Source organism: Daphnia carinata, chromosome 1 (genome assembly GCF_022539665.2).
Source record: "Daphnia carinata strain CSIRO-1 chromosome 1, CSIRO_AGI_Dcar_HiC_V3, whole genome shotgun sequence".
NCBI lineage: Eukaryota > Metazoa > Arthropoda > Branchiopoda > Diplostraca > Daphniidae > Daphnia > Daphnia carinata.
The window spans coordinates 39,272-57,311 of NC_081331.1; the positions used below are offsets into that span (position 1 = coordinate 39,272).

Below are 18,040 nucleotides of genomic sequence, written 5' to 3' on the forward strand. Positions count from 1 at the left end.
CAGCGGCGACTGAATACTTATTTTTTGATACTTAAAAAAGGCCAGCGTACTAGATTTTTTTACTGTACTTAATGGAAATAGCATACTTAATTCCTAACTATACCTCCCTGCTTACTGAATAATTTAGTAGGCTACTAGGCTACTTAATTGTTTGGTGGATACTTAAAATTATTGCTTACTATTGAAATTATTTATAGGTAAAATAAAAAAATGTTATACAATTTTCAAATTTTTATTGTTTCACTAATCACAAATGTATTTGCAATGAGATTGGTTACAAAAACAAACAGTCTTGGTTAAAAAAAGAAATGCAATGTAGCAAGTTCAAAAGATGGAAAAATTTCTGGGTAATAAAGTTTGGTGAATAACTTAGCCATTCACGGGAAACAAAAAAAAACGATCACATCCGCCAACGGAATGGCAATTGCAAAACTTCAGGTACGAAAACAAAAAAACATTCAAGAGAGCTTGACATAAATAAACAAAGGAAAAAATAACTTAACGATCCATAAAGCGCGCGGTAGTTAGGCAGCTATATCTTCAACAGCGGGTAACATAAATTTCTTGAATTGTGACAGGAACTTCATAAGGCACTGATAATTTTTTTTTATTGTTTCTTCTTTTCCGGGCGTAGTCATTATTGTTCTCGACGTTCAAACAGTAGTTGTCGACAACGGTGAGGATTTGATACGTAGCTGGATACTCCATGTTTATTATGTAATAGATGGAGATAAGCTTCAAAAAGGCAGCACCCACTGTGTTGCATGGAACGTTCTTGTACTTCAGGATACCACCTCCTAACAACAACATGGAATGCAACGCACTAAATTCGTCGAAGAAAAGTACTGCATACGGATTGACGCCATTGGGGTCAGGATCGTAATTATGTCCAATCTGCAGTAACATATTCGAGAGGATAGAAATTGTGAGTTAAAGTTCTATAATATAAATGGAAATGGGCATACCTGGCTTGCGATTAAAATTTCAGGGGCCTTGCTTACACCTTTTGTTGTAGAACAATGCTTGTTGATTTCCAGAATTAAAGACAAATTGCCTCTTTCTTCGTTGGGTATGTCCACTTTGTCGCCAAGGAACTGACGAAACTTCGATAGCAGACTTCTAAAGTTCTTCATAAATTTCGCTTCACCCATTCCATCAGCTCTCATTGGTTCCATGAGAAGGAAATCCTTGTAGACGATAGCAAAATCGTTGTATGCTGGAATCATTTTGAGCAAGTGCTCGGTAGTGAGTTGGTTTCCCTCGGCAGCAACTAGGTTACGTCTGGACTTGAATTCTGTCAATAAGTGTTCTTCTAAAACCGTTTCCTTTTCCCTTTCGTTAAAAGAGGAAGATGCATCTGATAGTTTCCTCTTCATGGCTTTTTCTTTTCGTGCAACCTTGTGTTTATTGTTAGCAAGGCGATTGGCAATGGACCTTACTATTTTTCTACGAATGTTTACCTAAAATGAAAAAGAAACATTACTAACAAAAAAAAAGTAGTACAACAAAAAACACTTACCCATCCACCGTCGTGGTCAGCAAGGCACGGATAAGATTCTACAAGCATTTGGGCATATTTTGAGTAAATTGCCTTCGATCTGTGATGTGGGTGGGTAAGACAAAGGTGTTTGCTGCACGTCCTAATGAAGTAATCTAAATGCAATAACAGCTTATTGTTTCTTATTGCATTTAGAAGCACCGGTCCCAATTCAGAGTCTGCGTCACCCTCCTTTGGCAGGGTTAGATGTTCTACTCCGTTAGTTGCACAAACTTCTTCTTGTGTTTCAGGAATCACAGGTTCTGAAAATATACAAAATAATAACCCAACAAAAAATAAACACTGTTATTAACACAAAACAAATTTGACCAAACTTACCCGTATTAACTTCCTCAGCTGCAACAACAAAAACTGTATTATGGTTGTTATTCTCTGTGAAGCCAGGGCCTACGACTAGGTGACAAAAACATTTCCATAGGTATTAAAGACAATGTTATTAGTAAAACTTACCTTGATTGATGCTGTTCGTTACATAACCATCATTATCTTGTAGGAAAGTAAAGTCATTGGTGCTACTACACCTGCTCGAATCTATATTTGACAATTTAGGAAAAAACTTTCTTACGTTTACTACTGTACATGCAATTAACATTACCAATACTGGTGAGGTTGGTTAAATTAGAGTTGTTCGAAGCACAATCCCAGCAATCAATTGAGTTACCTAGAAACGATTAATGAAATGTTAGTTAGTTTAAAATAAAGTAACGAATAAATTTTGTTCTTACCTTGTCTTACTGCGTCAGTAGTCTTCAACCTGGCTATTAGATTTTTCTCCAGGTGGTTAAGAACTTCACAGTTACCTACTTCAAACTCTAAGTGGAAGTCTGTATTAAAAATAAGTATTTGAACATCCTGGATTTTGGTATGATGGCTACCACCGAGGAATTTCAAGTAACTTTCACTTTCCCCCAGCCATTTGAATACCATGCTTTCCAGTAGCACTTTGTCTTCCTGCCTTTCTGTGTCGCTAAGGGACGGCAACACAAACATTTTTTTGGGATTATTTGCCGCAATGTCTTTTAAGTATACAACTACTTTTCTTTCGCTTCTATTTTCTTGATTTTCGGAACTACACGACATTTTTTTTTCTTTTCGAAATGTGACGAAGTAATATACTACATTGTTTAAGCGTTGCCAACTTGCCACATTAAATGAAATCAAAGAAATAATTTGTTTCCCATGTTTCATTTCGTATTTTTCATTAAATTAGACACAAATTTTACAACATTTGATAATAGTCAGGAATGACATGTAAGCTGTTGTTATAATAAAATGAATGAAGCGGAACTTGAAATTGTAAAGTCGTGGGACTTATTACAGTATAAATTTTTGTACCACGTACATCAAATGAAAAATAATCAACATTAAGTGCTTTAGTTTCCATGGTTTCCATAACCAAGTAGATGTTATCCCCTGAAACTATAATTTCAGTAAGCTTAAAAAAACAAGCCAAATCGAGGGAAGTAGGTAGTTTACGTAGAAAAACTGACCCCGGTAAACAAATGCGACCACATAGTTTAATTTTCTGTAGGGAACGAATCTTGGAAAAATGTGTAAGAGGAGTGTAACTGCATAGTAATTGTGACCAACGGGAAAAATGTACCTCGAATGAAACGCTATCTGACATTGAAATAACTTTGCAATCGTCGTTCATTTCAAAAAAATCACCTTCGCCGTCATTTCGAACCTGCAACCCAACTAGCTTTTGATGAAAAATGCAGAGAGACCATGGTACATTGCGATAATTACAATTTCGTCGCATAACTCGCTTAAAGGGAGCATTTTTCGACTCATAACGAAAACACCAACTATATCGAGGAGGTCCAAAGTTGCGAATTTGTTCTGGAAAATGGATCAAGGCATGCAGTTTTGGGGTAATGGACGACCCATTTGTTTTAGGATAAAGGGTTACATGGTTATTGTTATGAATGTAGATGTTGTAATCAAGAAGTTGTAGGTCGCGTTCAGTAAAATTAGACGATCTTAAACACGAAATAATTCGCAAAAGTAAAAAAAAATTGGCAAAATAGGGGTTTTTGCCACTACAAACATAATCGCCCAAAACGATTCCAAGACACATCCCAACAGATGCCATCTCAGAAGAAGAAAATGATAGCTTAGTGAAATTCGTAATTTCCTTTTTTCGTAAGGGGGGGGGAACAGTAAACTCTCGACTACTTTTTAAATTAGCAATTTTGTTGTTTACCTCATCTAAATCCAGCAAAATGGTTGGGTCTGACATTAGGTTTTGTAAAAGTAAGGAGACTACCAAATTTAAAATGCCCTCATAAACAAGATGCATCAAGTCTTGAACAAAACACTTAGTTGGATCGAAATAGTCGAGCATTACAAGGCAACTTTCTCCATTAATCCCATACTTAACTGACAATGCGTCTCGTGTAGCTTGTGCCTGATTTACATCTTTAATTGCTTCAACTTGCATAGAGTGAGAATGTTTTTCCCTTATAACACAATCTACGGAATAGTGTATCTTATCTAGGTCGGCCTTGCTAATCATGCAGGTCCTGCAGGGAAGGTTGGCAAAACCAACGCCTTCCTTAAAACCACCAATGAAGTTAGATGCCGGCATATCGCCAGCAAAATTAAGTAAAAGGCCGAACCATTTCCGGGTCTCGTTCCTTACAATAAGATCGACACCGTTATACAGCAATTTCATATCAGCTAAAAATGGTGCTATAAAAGAACTAACCCCCCTCCGTTTCAGCAAATCTGAGCTTACTATCCCAAGTAACTGAATGCTTTTTAAAGACGACCTTGCTTTAGGTGGAACATTTAAGAGCATCCAATAAAATATTGAAACTTTATGTTTCCCTTTTTTACTTCCCAATGGGTTTGCTAATTCCACCTCATCCATATAAACCTGAAAACCAAGAACTTGGCCTTTCTTTTCTACATACAAAGGGTTATGTCTAACGTATTTGCCATCCCAAACGTCTGAATAGACGTCTGTTTCATCTTTTCTGCTACCTAAGGTAAAGCTATGTAAAACACATTCATATACCTGGCGAATGGAGAGGAACTGCTGAAGGGACTGAAGGAAGGGAATGATGTATCCTACTTCAAAAACTTCATCCAAAACTTGCCCACAATTTTCATCGGTTACCCAGTGATAGGACGGGTCGTTCTCGTTTAGTTTGATTTCCATAGGCATTGTAGTGGGGAAGGTTTTTTCCCACAGTGTTTCAAGTTTACTCCTCGTAAGCATGTCCTCGCCCTCTGCCCTTTTAAATATCTCCTTAAACGAGTTTGTGTTGGTGACCGATGGACTTAATATGGAGTTAAGCTTTTCCTGTACAATGTGTGTAGACAAAAATGATAAGTGTTAAATATATTTGAAATCGCTAAGTAATTACAAACCTGCATGACTTCTGCCTGCTTGTGGTGATAGTCATGAATAGATGAAGAAATGAGTATGAGGGCTTCATAAGGAATGTTAAACTTTTGCCGTAGCGATGGATCGTCCATCTGTTGTAAATTTGGTTCAAGTTCATTTTGTCCATCCAGAGCTGGCATAAGTGTAGCATTATTTGGAAAATCTTCATCCGTCACCAATTCAGATGTGTCTCCAGTAGCACCTCCTGTTGTTTATGTTATAAATATAAAGTAATTAGTTATTGTAATTCGACCTATAGATTTTTTAAATATTTTAAATAAGTATATATACCGTTACGATGACTGGGCATATTAGGCAATATATCTTTGTACACTGTTGTTCCATGAAGTTTGTTCCAGTGACGACGAAAGGAAATGTATTTGTTATAACGAACATTACATCCAGGATACTTACATATAACGTTGAACACAGTAGCCGAAGCATGAATTTTCATGTGGTGAAAAAAACTTAGTGGACGTTCACTTGGAATCAAAACAGAACACATTTGGCACTTTGAAAAATTTGACATTTTAAAAAGTATATTTTGACTCGGTTGTAAAAATCAATATTGTCTGCTTCGCAGGATACTTCAACATTTTAAACACTTGTATCAATTTTTTAACCCTTAAAAAGGTGCAAGCAGTACTTAAATTTTTTTTTGCATACTTAAAAAAGAAACGAAAGGTTAGAAATTTGGTTTCAGTAGGGTAAAGCAAAGTTTAAGTATTTTTTTTCAAAATTAAGTGTCATTCTAAACTACTTAGTTTTTTCAGTTGATTTTCCCTACTGAAACACCCTTAATTAAGTATACAGTTGCCGCTGTGTGGTTTAAAACTATTTTTGCTTTCGTTTTGCGTTCGATAGTGGCTAAACTGCTCTTCGATTTCCTAGAAATACAGAGAAGTTCAATTTAGGAACCGAAAAGGCCGAGAAAATACCAATGAAGCATACCTGCTCTAACCGTTCTTTGTACTTTTCTGAGAATTCTGCTCCGCCCATTTTCTTGCGTCCTTGAAAGTGTTCAATAGCTTTATCTTTTACGCGCATATGTTCGTCTTCCAATGCATTGGAACTCATAAACGGTTTGTCTCCACCACAAATAGCTTCCATTGAAGACGAATAAACTTCTCTAGCACCCTCAACAGCTTGAAGAGATAAACTTTATCATTAGTCCATAGCACAAAATCGGTCCCTTACGTCTACTTACCCGAAAGATTGTTGACTTCCGCATTTGCCTGCAAAGAAAAGTTAGATATTGACTTTTTTCAGCTCGCACGATTATTGCAGAAACAACAACATTACATTACCTCATACACAGTTTTGGGTACAGGTAATTCACCACCCTTGAAAATGGCCATATAAGATTGGAAGTAATGCAGCAACTCTTTTGCCCGGATACGGTTTCCACCAATCTGTTTCACAACTAAATTTTCTGGCGATAGAAGTAGTGGGACCAATACTTTCAATTGCTCCTTAAAATCGGGTTCGATGTCTATAGAAAAATGAGAGAACGGTGACATTTGCCCTTGAAACATGGCAGTAATCACATACCAGTTAATCGACCATCGAAGTTCTGATTAGTGGCTACTTTGAGTCCAGGATGGGGCATTAGAAAGCACGAGATATCCGTAAAATAGGCACGGATATGCTTGCGAAGAGTTTGAAGCTCGGGATCCTGCTTGTCCGAGATCTGCAACCTTCGTTCTAGAATAGACTTTCCGCCTACTTCTCCATAGGAAGCTTCGTAAGGGAAGCTCCAATCTCGTACTAGAAACTTCAACTTTTGGAAGGGGACATCTCCCGAATCTTCCAACGCAAGTCGCCCATATTCGGTAAAAAGCTATGTGGTATAAACAAAAATAACAGTATTTGTTTATGACATAATGAAAATTTGTATATTACTTGTAAATGTTGCAAATCATCCTCCTGTATATTTTGGGAGAGATTGTAAACTTGAACACTACTGGTCATGGTGCTAAGTGCAAACATTGTTGCATAGTTTTTCACAGGGCTTTGGCAGTCAAATGCCCCTTGAGTATCTAATAAAAGAACAGCAATCTAAAATGGAAAGATTTTTGTCCATGAAAATCCATTTAAATTTAAACTGCACAAATTGAAAAACCCACTTTCTCTCCATTAGGAGCATCCACCATAAAAACTTCAGACCATGCAAGAATTCCAGTGGTATCTCTTTCACAACCTCCTCTCCAGGAGAAGCCTCTCAGTGGGCGATCTTCTGACCCAAGCCAATCAGGGGAACCCTAAAAAAACCACAAAAATTAGTTGAGCTACCAAAAGTAAGGCCTCTACTATTTTTATACATTCGCTTTCAGATAACGTAGGAAGAAATCAAGAAGAAAAGATTTTCCTTTCCTAAATACTCCTGCAACAGATATAACTGCAATATGTTTGTCTTTCACATGTTCCTGACAAACAATGTTAGCTAGGGCTTCTTCATCCAATTCAAATGTATGGTCTTCTTTAGCCACAACAATGTGTACAGGCCTGCCTTCCATTCCTAACAAAACGATAGAAAATTTAGTATGGCAAAAAAAGTCCTATGAAACTGCCCTAGATATTCCATGGAAGATGGTAGGAACAACACAATAAGTGAGATGAAATTGTTGGCTAGGTTAATGTATAGTTACATGTAGGAAGTATAGGGGGAGGATGAGTGGTTTGAGTTTTCATTCACTAGCTGTTTTACTTGTACCATATTGCCCAACAGGTATTTTTTTCTCAATTATTATTTTGGGCCCTGAACAGTTATAGGGTATTTCAAAGTTTCATTTGTCACATCAGGAAAATACAATATTCGAAGTAAAAAACCAAAAAGAGATACTAAATGCATAACTTGGCGTAGATTATCTAAATCTAAGTCACGATAGTCATTATATGTTAATAAAACTACTATGACTATAGGCGGAAATCAAAGTTACCAGAGAGTTTTTCTGTTTACAATTCGATCACCCACTTTTCACTTCATCAAAATCCAGCAGTAAAAATAGTTGAACGTTTCTCGTCTTCCTCTCTCGAAGAAATTGTAAATTGGAGCAGTTCTCTTCTGCACGAATGGCATCACTGGATCATAGATAAAGACGACTTATAGATAAGATAATACGACGATAGATATTAGATAAGTCGTCTTTATCTATGACTGGATGCAGCTGACGTACTAAATATTTTAAACTGACATTTCTACAATTTTTGTTAAACGTATTTAACCCTCTACGCGTACTATAAATTCTAGGTGGTATCTATTGCTCCGAAATCTTTCGGAACAATAACGGCATTTTCCCCTATTGTTCCGAAATGTTTCGGAGCAATACGGGCTTTTTTCACTATTGCACCAAACATGTCGTTGCAATCAGTGGCTTTATTCCCTATTGCACCGGAATGTTTCGGAGCAATAAAATCATTTTTCCCCTATTGCACCGAAATATAAAAATTGGTATCCTACTAATATACTATAGTAAAACTGATTATTGCTAATTAAGATTTATATTATAACTAAAATTAAACAGACAAAAATATACGTAATTTTTTTGGGTGTGAAAGTGCCCAATTTTAAATGTTTGCTCGTGTACAGTGAAAGCTGCTTTGTAAAGGCACATTTTTGCCCGCCGGACTAGGCCTTCGTTGATCATCTTTTTTTTCTGTTTTCTTTCGGCGGCACATTTTTGCCCACCGGACTATTGTGTTTGTGGGTTTTTTTTAGTTGTTTTTTTCGGCGATCGCAATATTTAGCAAGCACAAATTTAAATAGCATTGTTTATTGTTTTTTTCACTTAGTATTTATACATAATTTTCAAATATAATCCTTAGCTTTAGGTACATCTTTTAAACCTTCGCATTTCCAGTGAACCCATTCTAAACAACAAGAACAAATTACAGTGCCCACCTCCCCAATAACTTTTGTACAACTATTTCAGTAAAATTTTGATTTCTTCTTCTCGATAAGCCTTTTCTTCTCCGCAACTACGAAACAAATAATGTTCCATATTAATAAATTATTAATTTGAAATTTGAAATTAGTAATAGGAAAAATATTTACCTAAGCTCGTTACTCCTAACCATGCATCCTCGTCGAAATACATCTTGAATCGCCCCGAAATACCTCGTCGAAATACATCTTGAAAGTTGCACCTTTCAACTGCGAGAAAAATTAATGTTATTAGTTATTGAAAGTTGATGTTATCAGTATTTCAAACTTACCACTTTATTATAAGAAGCGATAGTTTTCTTGTCCTGAAAATGTAGCGGGTAAAAATAAACAGTCTCCAATTCCTGCAAAAAAGTTTCAAATTCCTCCCAACTAGCGAAAGCCTTACCGGGTTTAAGTGTAGCAAGAGCCATTGTAGAAAACACAAAGAGAACTGAAATTGATTGAAAAAATTAAAAATAGCGTGAATAACGCTTGTCAAAATTAAAAGGAACGTAAATAACGAGTGTCAACTAGAGTCCCTAATGCTCATGTAATACTAGTAAAACTTCTCTTCATCTGGCCGGTTCCGTACTGCATAATCTCTCGTCCAGGTATAATCTTTTAATCCTTAATGCTCATGTAATACTTGAACAACTTCTCTTCATGAGGCCGCTTCCGTACAACAAAATCTCTAATCCATGGATAATCGTAGAACAAAAATCCATAAGTCACCATCATATATATTTAAAAAAAGATAAATCATAATACTGTTGTCGGTCGGTATTTAAAATGTATTAAATATTTCGTATTTCGTATTCGGAAACTACTTAATATATACATATGTTTGATAAGTAATCTTTCGGTGCAATAGGGGAAAAATGATTTTATTGCTCCGAAACATGGTATAAGACTAGTTCTATCAAATTTTCTCTTTTTATTAGACCATATCGATTAGGAGACAAATGGAATATTCTCTCATGGAGGTTTTCTTCAAAGAATGATATGTTTTAACCGTTATGCCGTGGAAACGGTGAAGCTTTGCAACTAAAATTGTTTCGAAAATAACTAAGTAAGAAAAAAGAATTATGGGTGGGGATATTCATCTTTATTTATCTCCCTACTTTGATGAATCAGCAAAGATGATAGAAACAGAATAATTACACATTCGAAATGGTCCTTAAAATATGACGAGTCACCTGTCACCATCTATTTCATTAAATGATTTTATTGCTCCGAAACATTTCGGTGCAATAGCGAATAAAGCCACTTATTGCAACGACATGTTTCGGTGCAATAGTGAAAAAAGCCCGTATTGCTCCGAAACATTTCGGAACAATAGGGGAAAATGCCGTTATTGTTCCGAAAGATTTCGGAGCAATAGATTCCACCCTTTGTTGCCATACTTTTCCAAATCAGCCGTAATGCGAAACGAAAGCAGTAGTCGGGTCTAAACACCTGATTGGCTGTGATCCGGGGCTCACCACCTCCTCCATGCCTGGAATGGGCCAATCACGGGATGACAGAGACATTTTCTACACCGGGGCGGTGGCAGGGCTCGGTTCCTGGGTCACACCGATAACCCTGTCGTCATTTTAGAAGATGGCGGATTCAATGAAACCACATTATAAAAAAAAACCAAGGAAACACATTCATTTTCTCGCCACTTCAGCTGTTGATGTATCAAACGAAGGAAATGACCATGGAAATTTGTTCGGCTTTTCCTTGCTTGTTGCGTTGAAGAAATAAGCCAAATTACATTTATTTAAAATGCAATTGTCACTCAAATTGTGGTGCAATACGCAGGACGCAATCCTATCAAGAGAATAACAACTGGCTGATACGCCCGAGCTTATCTTGAAACTAAACAAACAAATGTACGGGAAACAAGTCGAAACCAAACAGAAACGCATTATCTGGCTGAACTTCAGTCGAGGTAAACAACTTGTCAATAAAAATTGCGAAACGTGCATTAAAATTAAAGAACCAACGCGTCCTATCTCGAGGCAACGTCGAGTTTGTTTGCTTCAGCTAAACACATCCACTCTTCCTGTGAGATGGAATAAGTTAGATAAATCACCTTCTGACATTTAGGATTTGGTGATAATGTTTGTCATGGCAAATAAGCTGGGACAATGCGAGTATTGAATTAAGCATTTAATGGGCAAACGATTTGCGCTGAGATGGCATTGCTGTACATGGCTTACGTCTTGCGCAATTTGTACTCAATTCGAGCGCCGCTGGAAAGAGGAATTGAACGCCGTTTGAAAGAAGAGTTATATTAATTAGCGACTTCGGTGGTACCTCGCTTTTAATAATATCTTTCATTAATCTGGTAGCGCTAGTTGTCCTCCATCTTCAACAGCTGTGTCTAGGGTAATCAGTTTTGGTTTTATTTGGACCAGATCAAACGAGACGGCGAACCGAGGTTCACTTGTGCCAAGCCGATGGTGCAATTCGCACGCGGCTTTCAGCAAAAATATTTCCAACGGGTTCACCGAAAACAGTTGCAATTTCAAGTTGTTTTACCTTCTGATTGGCATCACCTACAGCGCCAACAAATAAAATTTAATAAACGAATAGTGCCCATCATAAAAATGACGTAGCCTATATTCACAGCATATTCAGATAAAAAGAAAAGAAGGGCGAAAAGCTTCAGGAAATATAACGAAAATATAATGCGATAAGGTATGCATTTCGAAAGTGAACAGTGCAGGGCGCAATTAGTAAAGCGCTATGATAAAATGTCTGACTTCCGTGCGTAGAAACCGTTAAAAGAAACGATTGGAAAGGCATACTGAGCGAATTAATAATTCGATGCAAATCATCTGACTAGCAATCGTCAACGAGAAAATGGTCCCGTAAACATGATTTGAAGTAATCTGAACGGAGCAAATGAAAAAACCTCACTGGCAATTCACAGAGATCAACAGGTAGACGACGCGATAACACATTATTTTCTGCATTGGGCTCGTCAGTTATATTTTATGCTTGACAGTCAGCCCGTACGAAACGGTTAGCTTGCGTTTTGGCGATGCCCAAATCCTAGCTTTATCAAGCTTCCTCGTCGCTGGCTTGCAGATTTCAAGCTAGGGATACGTTTAGGTTAGCTTGAGTTTTGGGGGGTGGCTTCAGCGCCTTAAAATTAAACTTGCGCAAGCTGTGACTTCGCAACCTTGCACTTTAGCTTACAGAAATTAAGCTACTAAAATAAGTTTAAGCTAGAAAAATGGGAGTTAGAAAAATATATATTATTATTTAGCATAAGAAATGCTTTAAACAAGCATTAGTTATGATAGGACTTTAATCTTAAATAATTCATTTCCTTCAAAAAAATTAACAAATCATACTTAAGTTTGAAAATAAAAAAAATTTAGCATAATTGGTTTAAATAGTTTTGAGGGAACGAAAGATTAACTTAATTTCGACTTCATGTTTAGGTTTTTTAAATTCTGTTGTTGACCTGTCGAAAAAAACTTGAGTATATTTCTAGATTCTCTATTGTATTGTTCTGAAATAGTAGTTTTAATATGTATAGAATGGTCCAGTGGAAAGAACATCCGACTGTGGTGCGGGAGACCCGAGTTTGATCCCAGCCACAGTCTTCATTTTTTCGCTTTGCCTAATCTAGGCTAGCGGCGCCCGGGTTTAGGTTAGCTTGAATTTCCAAGCTTAAAGCGTAAAAAATTTAAGCTTGAAATCGTTAGCTTGGAGGGGCCTGGAGCAGGAGCTGCGCTAGCTTACCCAAGGTTTGAGCTAGCTTAACGTTTCGTACGGGAGATAAACTGACTGATAAATCCAAAGAAATTACGAGTTGCAAGTAAAGGTTGTCCAATGTTAATCGGTATTTCCCAGTAGTAGCTCGCACAAGTTCTTGTCTCGCTAGTCTGGGGTGCAATTCAGTCTAAAATGTCATCGACTACTGCCGTAAAGGTAGATGGCATCGAATTTGAGCGCAGTGATCTTTTGGGTTGCGGTGGCTTCGGTTCAGTGCATCGTGGTAAATTTAAAAGTCAAAGCGTAGCAGTAAAAAAAATTATGAAGATAAATGGCAAAAATAAGGTAGTTGACAACGAGTTAAAAATTCTGCAGCAGTTAAATCATCCCAATATTGTTAAGTTCGTCCACTACGCAAGCGATGCCGACTTCTAGTAAGATTATTACGTAATAGCATTGAATTAAAAAGAGAATTTCATATGATTTTTGTGATTCAGTGACTTTGCCTTGGAACTGTGCGACGCGTCATTAGATACGGTATTCCTAAATGAGGACGATCCTCGGAAATATAAAGGACCTGCATTACCAAATAATTTCGAGGTTTTCTCTCAAATAGCCACTGGTCTCAAACACATTCATTCTGAGAACCTAATCCACCGGGACATTAAACCGGAAAACATTCTCATTTCTGTGAAACAAACTAAACAAGGGAATGACATAACGATCAAGTTGGCTGATTTTGGATTGTCACGAAAAGTGAGTGACCAACGAACATTCACAATGAGTGAACTCAGAGGGACTCTAGTTTGGTTTTCTCCCGAAGAGATGGAAATCATGGGCAGAGACGTAAGCATTGAAAAAACTAAAGGCTCACACAAAAGCGACGTTTACGCAGAGGGCCTCTTATTCGGCTATATCCTCTTGAAAGGAAAACATATCTACGGTGAAAATCCATATGATATTGTGGTGAACATGAAGCAGAAAAATTTAGCCAATATGAGTGGTAAGTTACCTCTTGAGGCAGAACATCTAACGTAACCATAATAGTTAAATGTCTAAATCTTTTGAACAATAGAAATTCACCAGACACATTTAGCACGTAACTTAATAGAACAAATGCTGAACAACACACCTGATACTAGAATTATATCTGAAGAAGTTGTTAATCAGCTTGAAGCCATAAATATCGAAGTAAGCAATTCACACAAGTTAAACACATTCTTCGTCAGTGAAATTTTAGTTTTCTAACAAAGGTTTTCCATTTAGCTTAGCGAAAAGGAAAAAAAGCTTCATCAGCTGTCTACATGTCCCACAACAGATTGTAGGAATAAAATCGAATCTTTAATGCAACTCGGTGTCGACTTAAACGCAAAGGATGACGATGGATGGAATGCGCTTCATCTTTTGTGTTCTAACGATTCAAGCCCACATTTAATCCATGCGATTCAACTCTTCATCGAACTCGGCATCGACAAGGACGCAAAGATCAACGATGGATCGAATGCGCTTCATCTTTTGTGTTCTAACAATTCAAGCCCACATTTAATCGATGCGATTAAACTCTTGATTGAACTCGGCATCGACAAAAATGCAAAAACAAACTATGGATCGAATGCGCTTCATCTTTTGTGTTCTAACAATTCAGGCCCACATTTCATCGATGCGATTAAACTCTTGATCAAATTCGGCATCGACAAAAACGCAAAAACCAACGATGGATGGAATGCGCTTCATCTTTCGTGTGAATACAGTTCAAGCCCACACATAATCGATGCGATTAAACTTTTGATTGAGCTCGGTATTGACAAAAACGCAAAAACCTTCTTTGGATGGAATGCATACGATCTGAGTCGGCGCAATAAAAATCTTACAAACTACAACCTGTACGAAATCTTTAAAACCGGATGAGGTGAATTTTCGTAGATATTATTTATGGTATTTACATGGATGTCAAGGTTGTTTGGAAAGTCACAAAACGCGCTACGTTGCAATAAATGATATTCTCGGCAAAATATAGCTAACTACATAAATTGATCAATCGCAAAGAGTATTCATTTCGAACTGTAATGTCAACGCATGTAAGTTAAATAAATTAACACTCGAAAAAAAAATAAGGTATTGGTCGATGGACTACCTCACAAAGTAAGGCGCATCACATCAGCTATAACCAGATTAAGGCGAAACTTATAACCTAAGTGAATGGACGTGTTTGAGGAGACGTAACGAAAAATTGATCCCTTTCTTTTAGTAATTACTTCCTTGATAAGGAAACAACTAGTTGTTTTCATCCTCTCCTCTCGATCATTCCCTTGCCTATTATTGCAACCATAATAAGAAATATTTTTGCTTTGCACAATTAAACGTAAGCATTAAACTGTCTAACTTGTCTGCGGAAAACAGCTTTCTCCGTTTGCTAAGCCAACTGTAAAAAGAACGACCACACGTCCACCAACACAACTCTGTTATGGTTGGACACCGCCAGTTTGGGAGAAACATGAGTCATTCGGTGAAACTGGTGTTATGCATATGAGAACTAAAGGGCGATCCATTTCTATATCAACAACACGAAGCCAAACGGTATGTAATGTGGCATTCTAAAACGCCGACAATTATTCGCAATAGTTAATGAAGTTGAAGCAAACATATTAGGGGCGTAAAATTATCGAGGAATGCAGCCTTAACAGGGAAAATGAGCGTGAAATTTCAACAACAAACACATAGCCACAATATTAATTGAAATTTGCGAAAATCCAATAAGTAGTGTCGTAAAGGAAACCGACTCAACTTTGTTCCTAATCCATTTACATAATACAGAGTGCAACGAAGGATGGAAAGCGCTCCTCATTTCGTGGCAAACCGATCAAGCGGCTTGAAAAGGAACGGAATGGATGATAGGTCTGTGCTTTGTCACGATAGAATAAACCTTCACTTAAAATATTTGTTTGTAAAAATCCGAGGAAAACGCACAAAAATCTTGAGGAATTTGATACTTTATACAATCTAACGCACGAGCATAGCTCTAAAGATTTGCAATATGTAAAGCCCTAACACAAAAACTTACCTGGAAATGCACCATATATAGTTTTCGTTGAAAGAGGGTAATCTGCTGAACACCACACACATTTGAGATTTCAACTCTCTCCGCTTTAAATGATGAACTGCTTTGTGGCCCATTGTCAACTGACGTGTAAACATTCGAGCACTGATGGACAATCAGCGTGTGGTATGACGATGTTTCCATGGTTTAGATCATTGGCCGGTTTCAAAACCAAGTTTGCCAGTTTCATCAGCAGAACTTGCTGCATTCAGCAACAAACTATGCAAAAAAAAAATAGGCAAATAAAAAATCATCATTTAGTGAAAAAGAACGACATTATAAATATTTACCTTAATACTACAGGTTAACAAATGATTTGCAGGTGACTCTTCATTTCTAAAACATTTCCCCTCGCAACAAGCACATGTTGCAAGCAATATTGATCTAAAATTCCAAGTTTCTTATGACGGCCATGAACCGAAAAGTATTGAAATCATCTTGCAAGCCTAGCCAAATGACCCACGCTCTGCCTGAGATGCAACTGTTTTTAGGACAGAAATGTAAAAATTTGCTTTCGTGTCAATAGACACGAATTGTATAAACCAATTACGTCATTGATACTATGCCAAATGTTCTTATCGGCTTTTGTGTACTGCAAAGAAGAGGTGACAACGCTCTCACATATTGGCGAAGAAGCAAAAGGAAAAGGTGAATGGTTTTGGGACATAAATTCAATACCGCACATTGTCGCACTTCACCAGAGCAGAGACTAAAGCAAGAAGCACTATAGCAAAGCTGAGAATTAAAAAATTAAAAAATAGGCGTTTCATCACACAGCCGCCATCTATGGGTAAAAAGACAAACCTTACGTCACAGCCGGGGCGGGTTTTTCATCGATTTCCATGACCGCTCAATCGAGATTTAAAAAAACAAATTCTCGTCGCCAAGGCGATGACAGTGTGAAAACAAACCGATATAAATCTTGGTCTCTTAGTGAAGAGTAGAGCTTAGATTTGATCGGTGCTAATCTCAGTTGTCTTTCGTCGATGCTTTAATTCAATAGTTTTACAGTAAGTGAGGTGGATTTACATATGTAAGTACATTTTCAATTATTAGATTTTTTTTTTATTACTGCGGATACCAATAAATTCAAATGAACCCATATACAAAAAAAAAAATGAGTAACTAGCAAATAATGGCACACGGGGACCAACAAGAAAGACGCCAAATAAATGAATGGCATGCCTGTTTCACAAAGATAACACCCACGAAATTTTTTCTACAAACACTTCAGGCAATAAAATTCTAACCCTTTCAAGTTGGTCTCGATAGGGTATAATTTCCTATTTCAGTAAGGCACTCGGGCGGCGACCAGCGAACAAAGTGCCCATGTAAGGTCTAGCCGGATATGTTCAGGTTGATTTGGCTTTCGACACATTTGCTCTGGTGTGATTACCAACTCCTGCTGCAACCTGCGTTCCCATCGTTATATTAGTCATTCGTTGAGTCACTTGTTCCAATCCCGATCCTGCCATGATTAAGTACAGCAGCCGGACAGCCTACAAATAGGACGAGATGATTGATGGAATTGAGCAATATAAATTTACCAAAATTTGTGTGCACAACTTAAGACCTACACTGGAATTCCTTTCGAGCTGCAAACGACTCAGAAGGGATTAAGGAGTCACAAATATATTCGAATAATTAATGAATGCTTACATTTTCCCCAATTGCTTCGGCTATGAAATCGATCACCGTTCCAATAACCCGCATTCTTCCTGAATATCTGCGAACACGAAAGCACACACTTAAAATATGACATGATGCATAGTTTGTAGAACTTTTGGAATTACTGGAGGTTAGTTTACAAGGTTAAAACCTAGGTAGGATTGGGAGCTAAAAGTTGATGTATTCTTCTCGATCAAAGGAGTTACATTTGATCAAAGCTCTTTACGTATTACGAAACTTCTGTAAAAAGTAACATAAATGAATAGGCTAGTTTAAGTAAACCAAGACCCCAAGCCCGAAAAACCATTTAAAAAAAGGGAGAAGTATCACTTCAGCGTTAAATAATATAAAGACGTGGAGGAATAAAAGTGTGTTAATTGTCGCAAACCAAGAAAAAGCTTTCGAAGGGGCCGAAAAGTATTGCAAAAAGAAAAGAGAAATGTGCGCCTCACCTGATATAAACCCATGTACAGAGAGTCACCAGAGTCAAGACCCTCATGAGGTTGGCTAAGTTGGCCAAAGGATATAGGCCCAGTAAGCCTAGGATCCAAGACACAAAACCGAAAACGATTACAAACACAAACAAAGTAACTGGCGTTTTGTATGCTTTAGAACTATTTTTGCTTTCGTTTTGCGTTCGATAGTGGCTAAACAGCTCTTCGATTTCCTAGAAATACAGAGAAG

The 18,040-nt window shown here is 37.3% G+C and overlaps 3 protein-coding genes and 1 long non-coding RNA gene across 6 annotated transcripts in view; 1 reads left to right on the forward strand and 3 right to left on the reverse strand.

The window, feature by feature from the left end:
* Positions 1–5,610: 5,610 nt before the first annotated feature.
* LOC130692074 (atlastin-like) lies at positions 5,611–8,047 on the reverse strand. Its single transcript, XM_057515150.2, has 9 exons — positions 7,892–8,047; positions 7,274–7,470; positions 7,079–7,213; positions 6,855–7,010; positions 6,504–6,792; positions 6,260–6,444; positions 6,160–6,187; positions 5,904–6,097; positions 5,611–5,839 (listed from the first exon to the last, which is right to left on the reverse strand). The coding sequence occupies exons 2-9, from the start codon at positions 7,466–7,468 to the stop codon at positions 5,750–5,752; spliced, it is 1,272 nt and encodes a 423-aa protein (XP_057371133.1). The 5' UTR covers positions 7,469–7,470; positions 7,892–8,047; the 3' UTR covers positions 5,611–5,749.
* Positions 8,048–9,960: 1,913 nt separating this feature from the next.
* LOC130692087 (uncharacterized) lies at positions 9,961–16,373 on the reverse strand. The gene is made up of 3 exons (XR_009001340.1): positions 15,979–16,373; positions 15,653–15,907; positions 9,961–10,458 (listed from the first exon to the last, which is right to left on the reverse strand). It is a non-coding gene; the product is annotated as an uncharacterized LOC130692087 (long non-coding RNA).
* LOC130692070 (serine/threonine-protein kinase/endoribonuclease IRE1-like) lies at positions 12,711–14,603 on the forward strand. Its single transcript, XM_057515147.2, has 4 exons — positions 12,711–13,025; positions 13,089–13,594; positions 13,667–13,782; positions 13,858–14,603. The coding sequence occupies exons 1-4, from the start codon at positions 12,784–12,786 to the stop codon at positions 14,497–14,499; spliced, it is 1,506 nt and encodes a 501-aa protein (XP_057371130.1). The 5' UTR covers positions 12,711–12,783; the 3' UTR covers positions 14,500–14,603.
* Positions 16,374–16,661: 288 nt separating the features above from the next.
* The window catches only part of LOC130692066 (atlastin-like), a 44,106-nt gene continuing 42,727 nt past the window's right edge, over positions 16,662–18,040 (reverse strand). For all 3 annotated transcript variants that reach the window (XM_057515139.1, XM_057515140.2, XM_057515138.2), the window contains 3 exons: positions 17,809–18,023; positions 17,348–17,414; positions 16,662–17,187 (listed from right to left, as the gene is read on the reverse strand). In XM_057515139.1, coding sequence (XP_057371122.1) covers positions 17,041–17,187; positions 17,348–17,414; positions 17,809–18,023 — 429 coding nt within the window. In that variant the 3' untranslated portion in view covers positions 16,662–17,040. The remainder of the gene's footprint in view (positions 17,188–17,347; positions 17,415–17,808; positions 18,024–18,040) is intronic.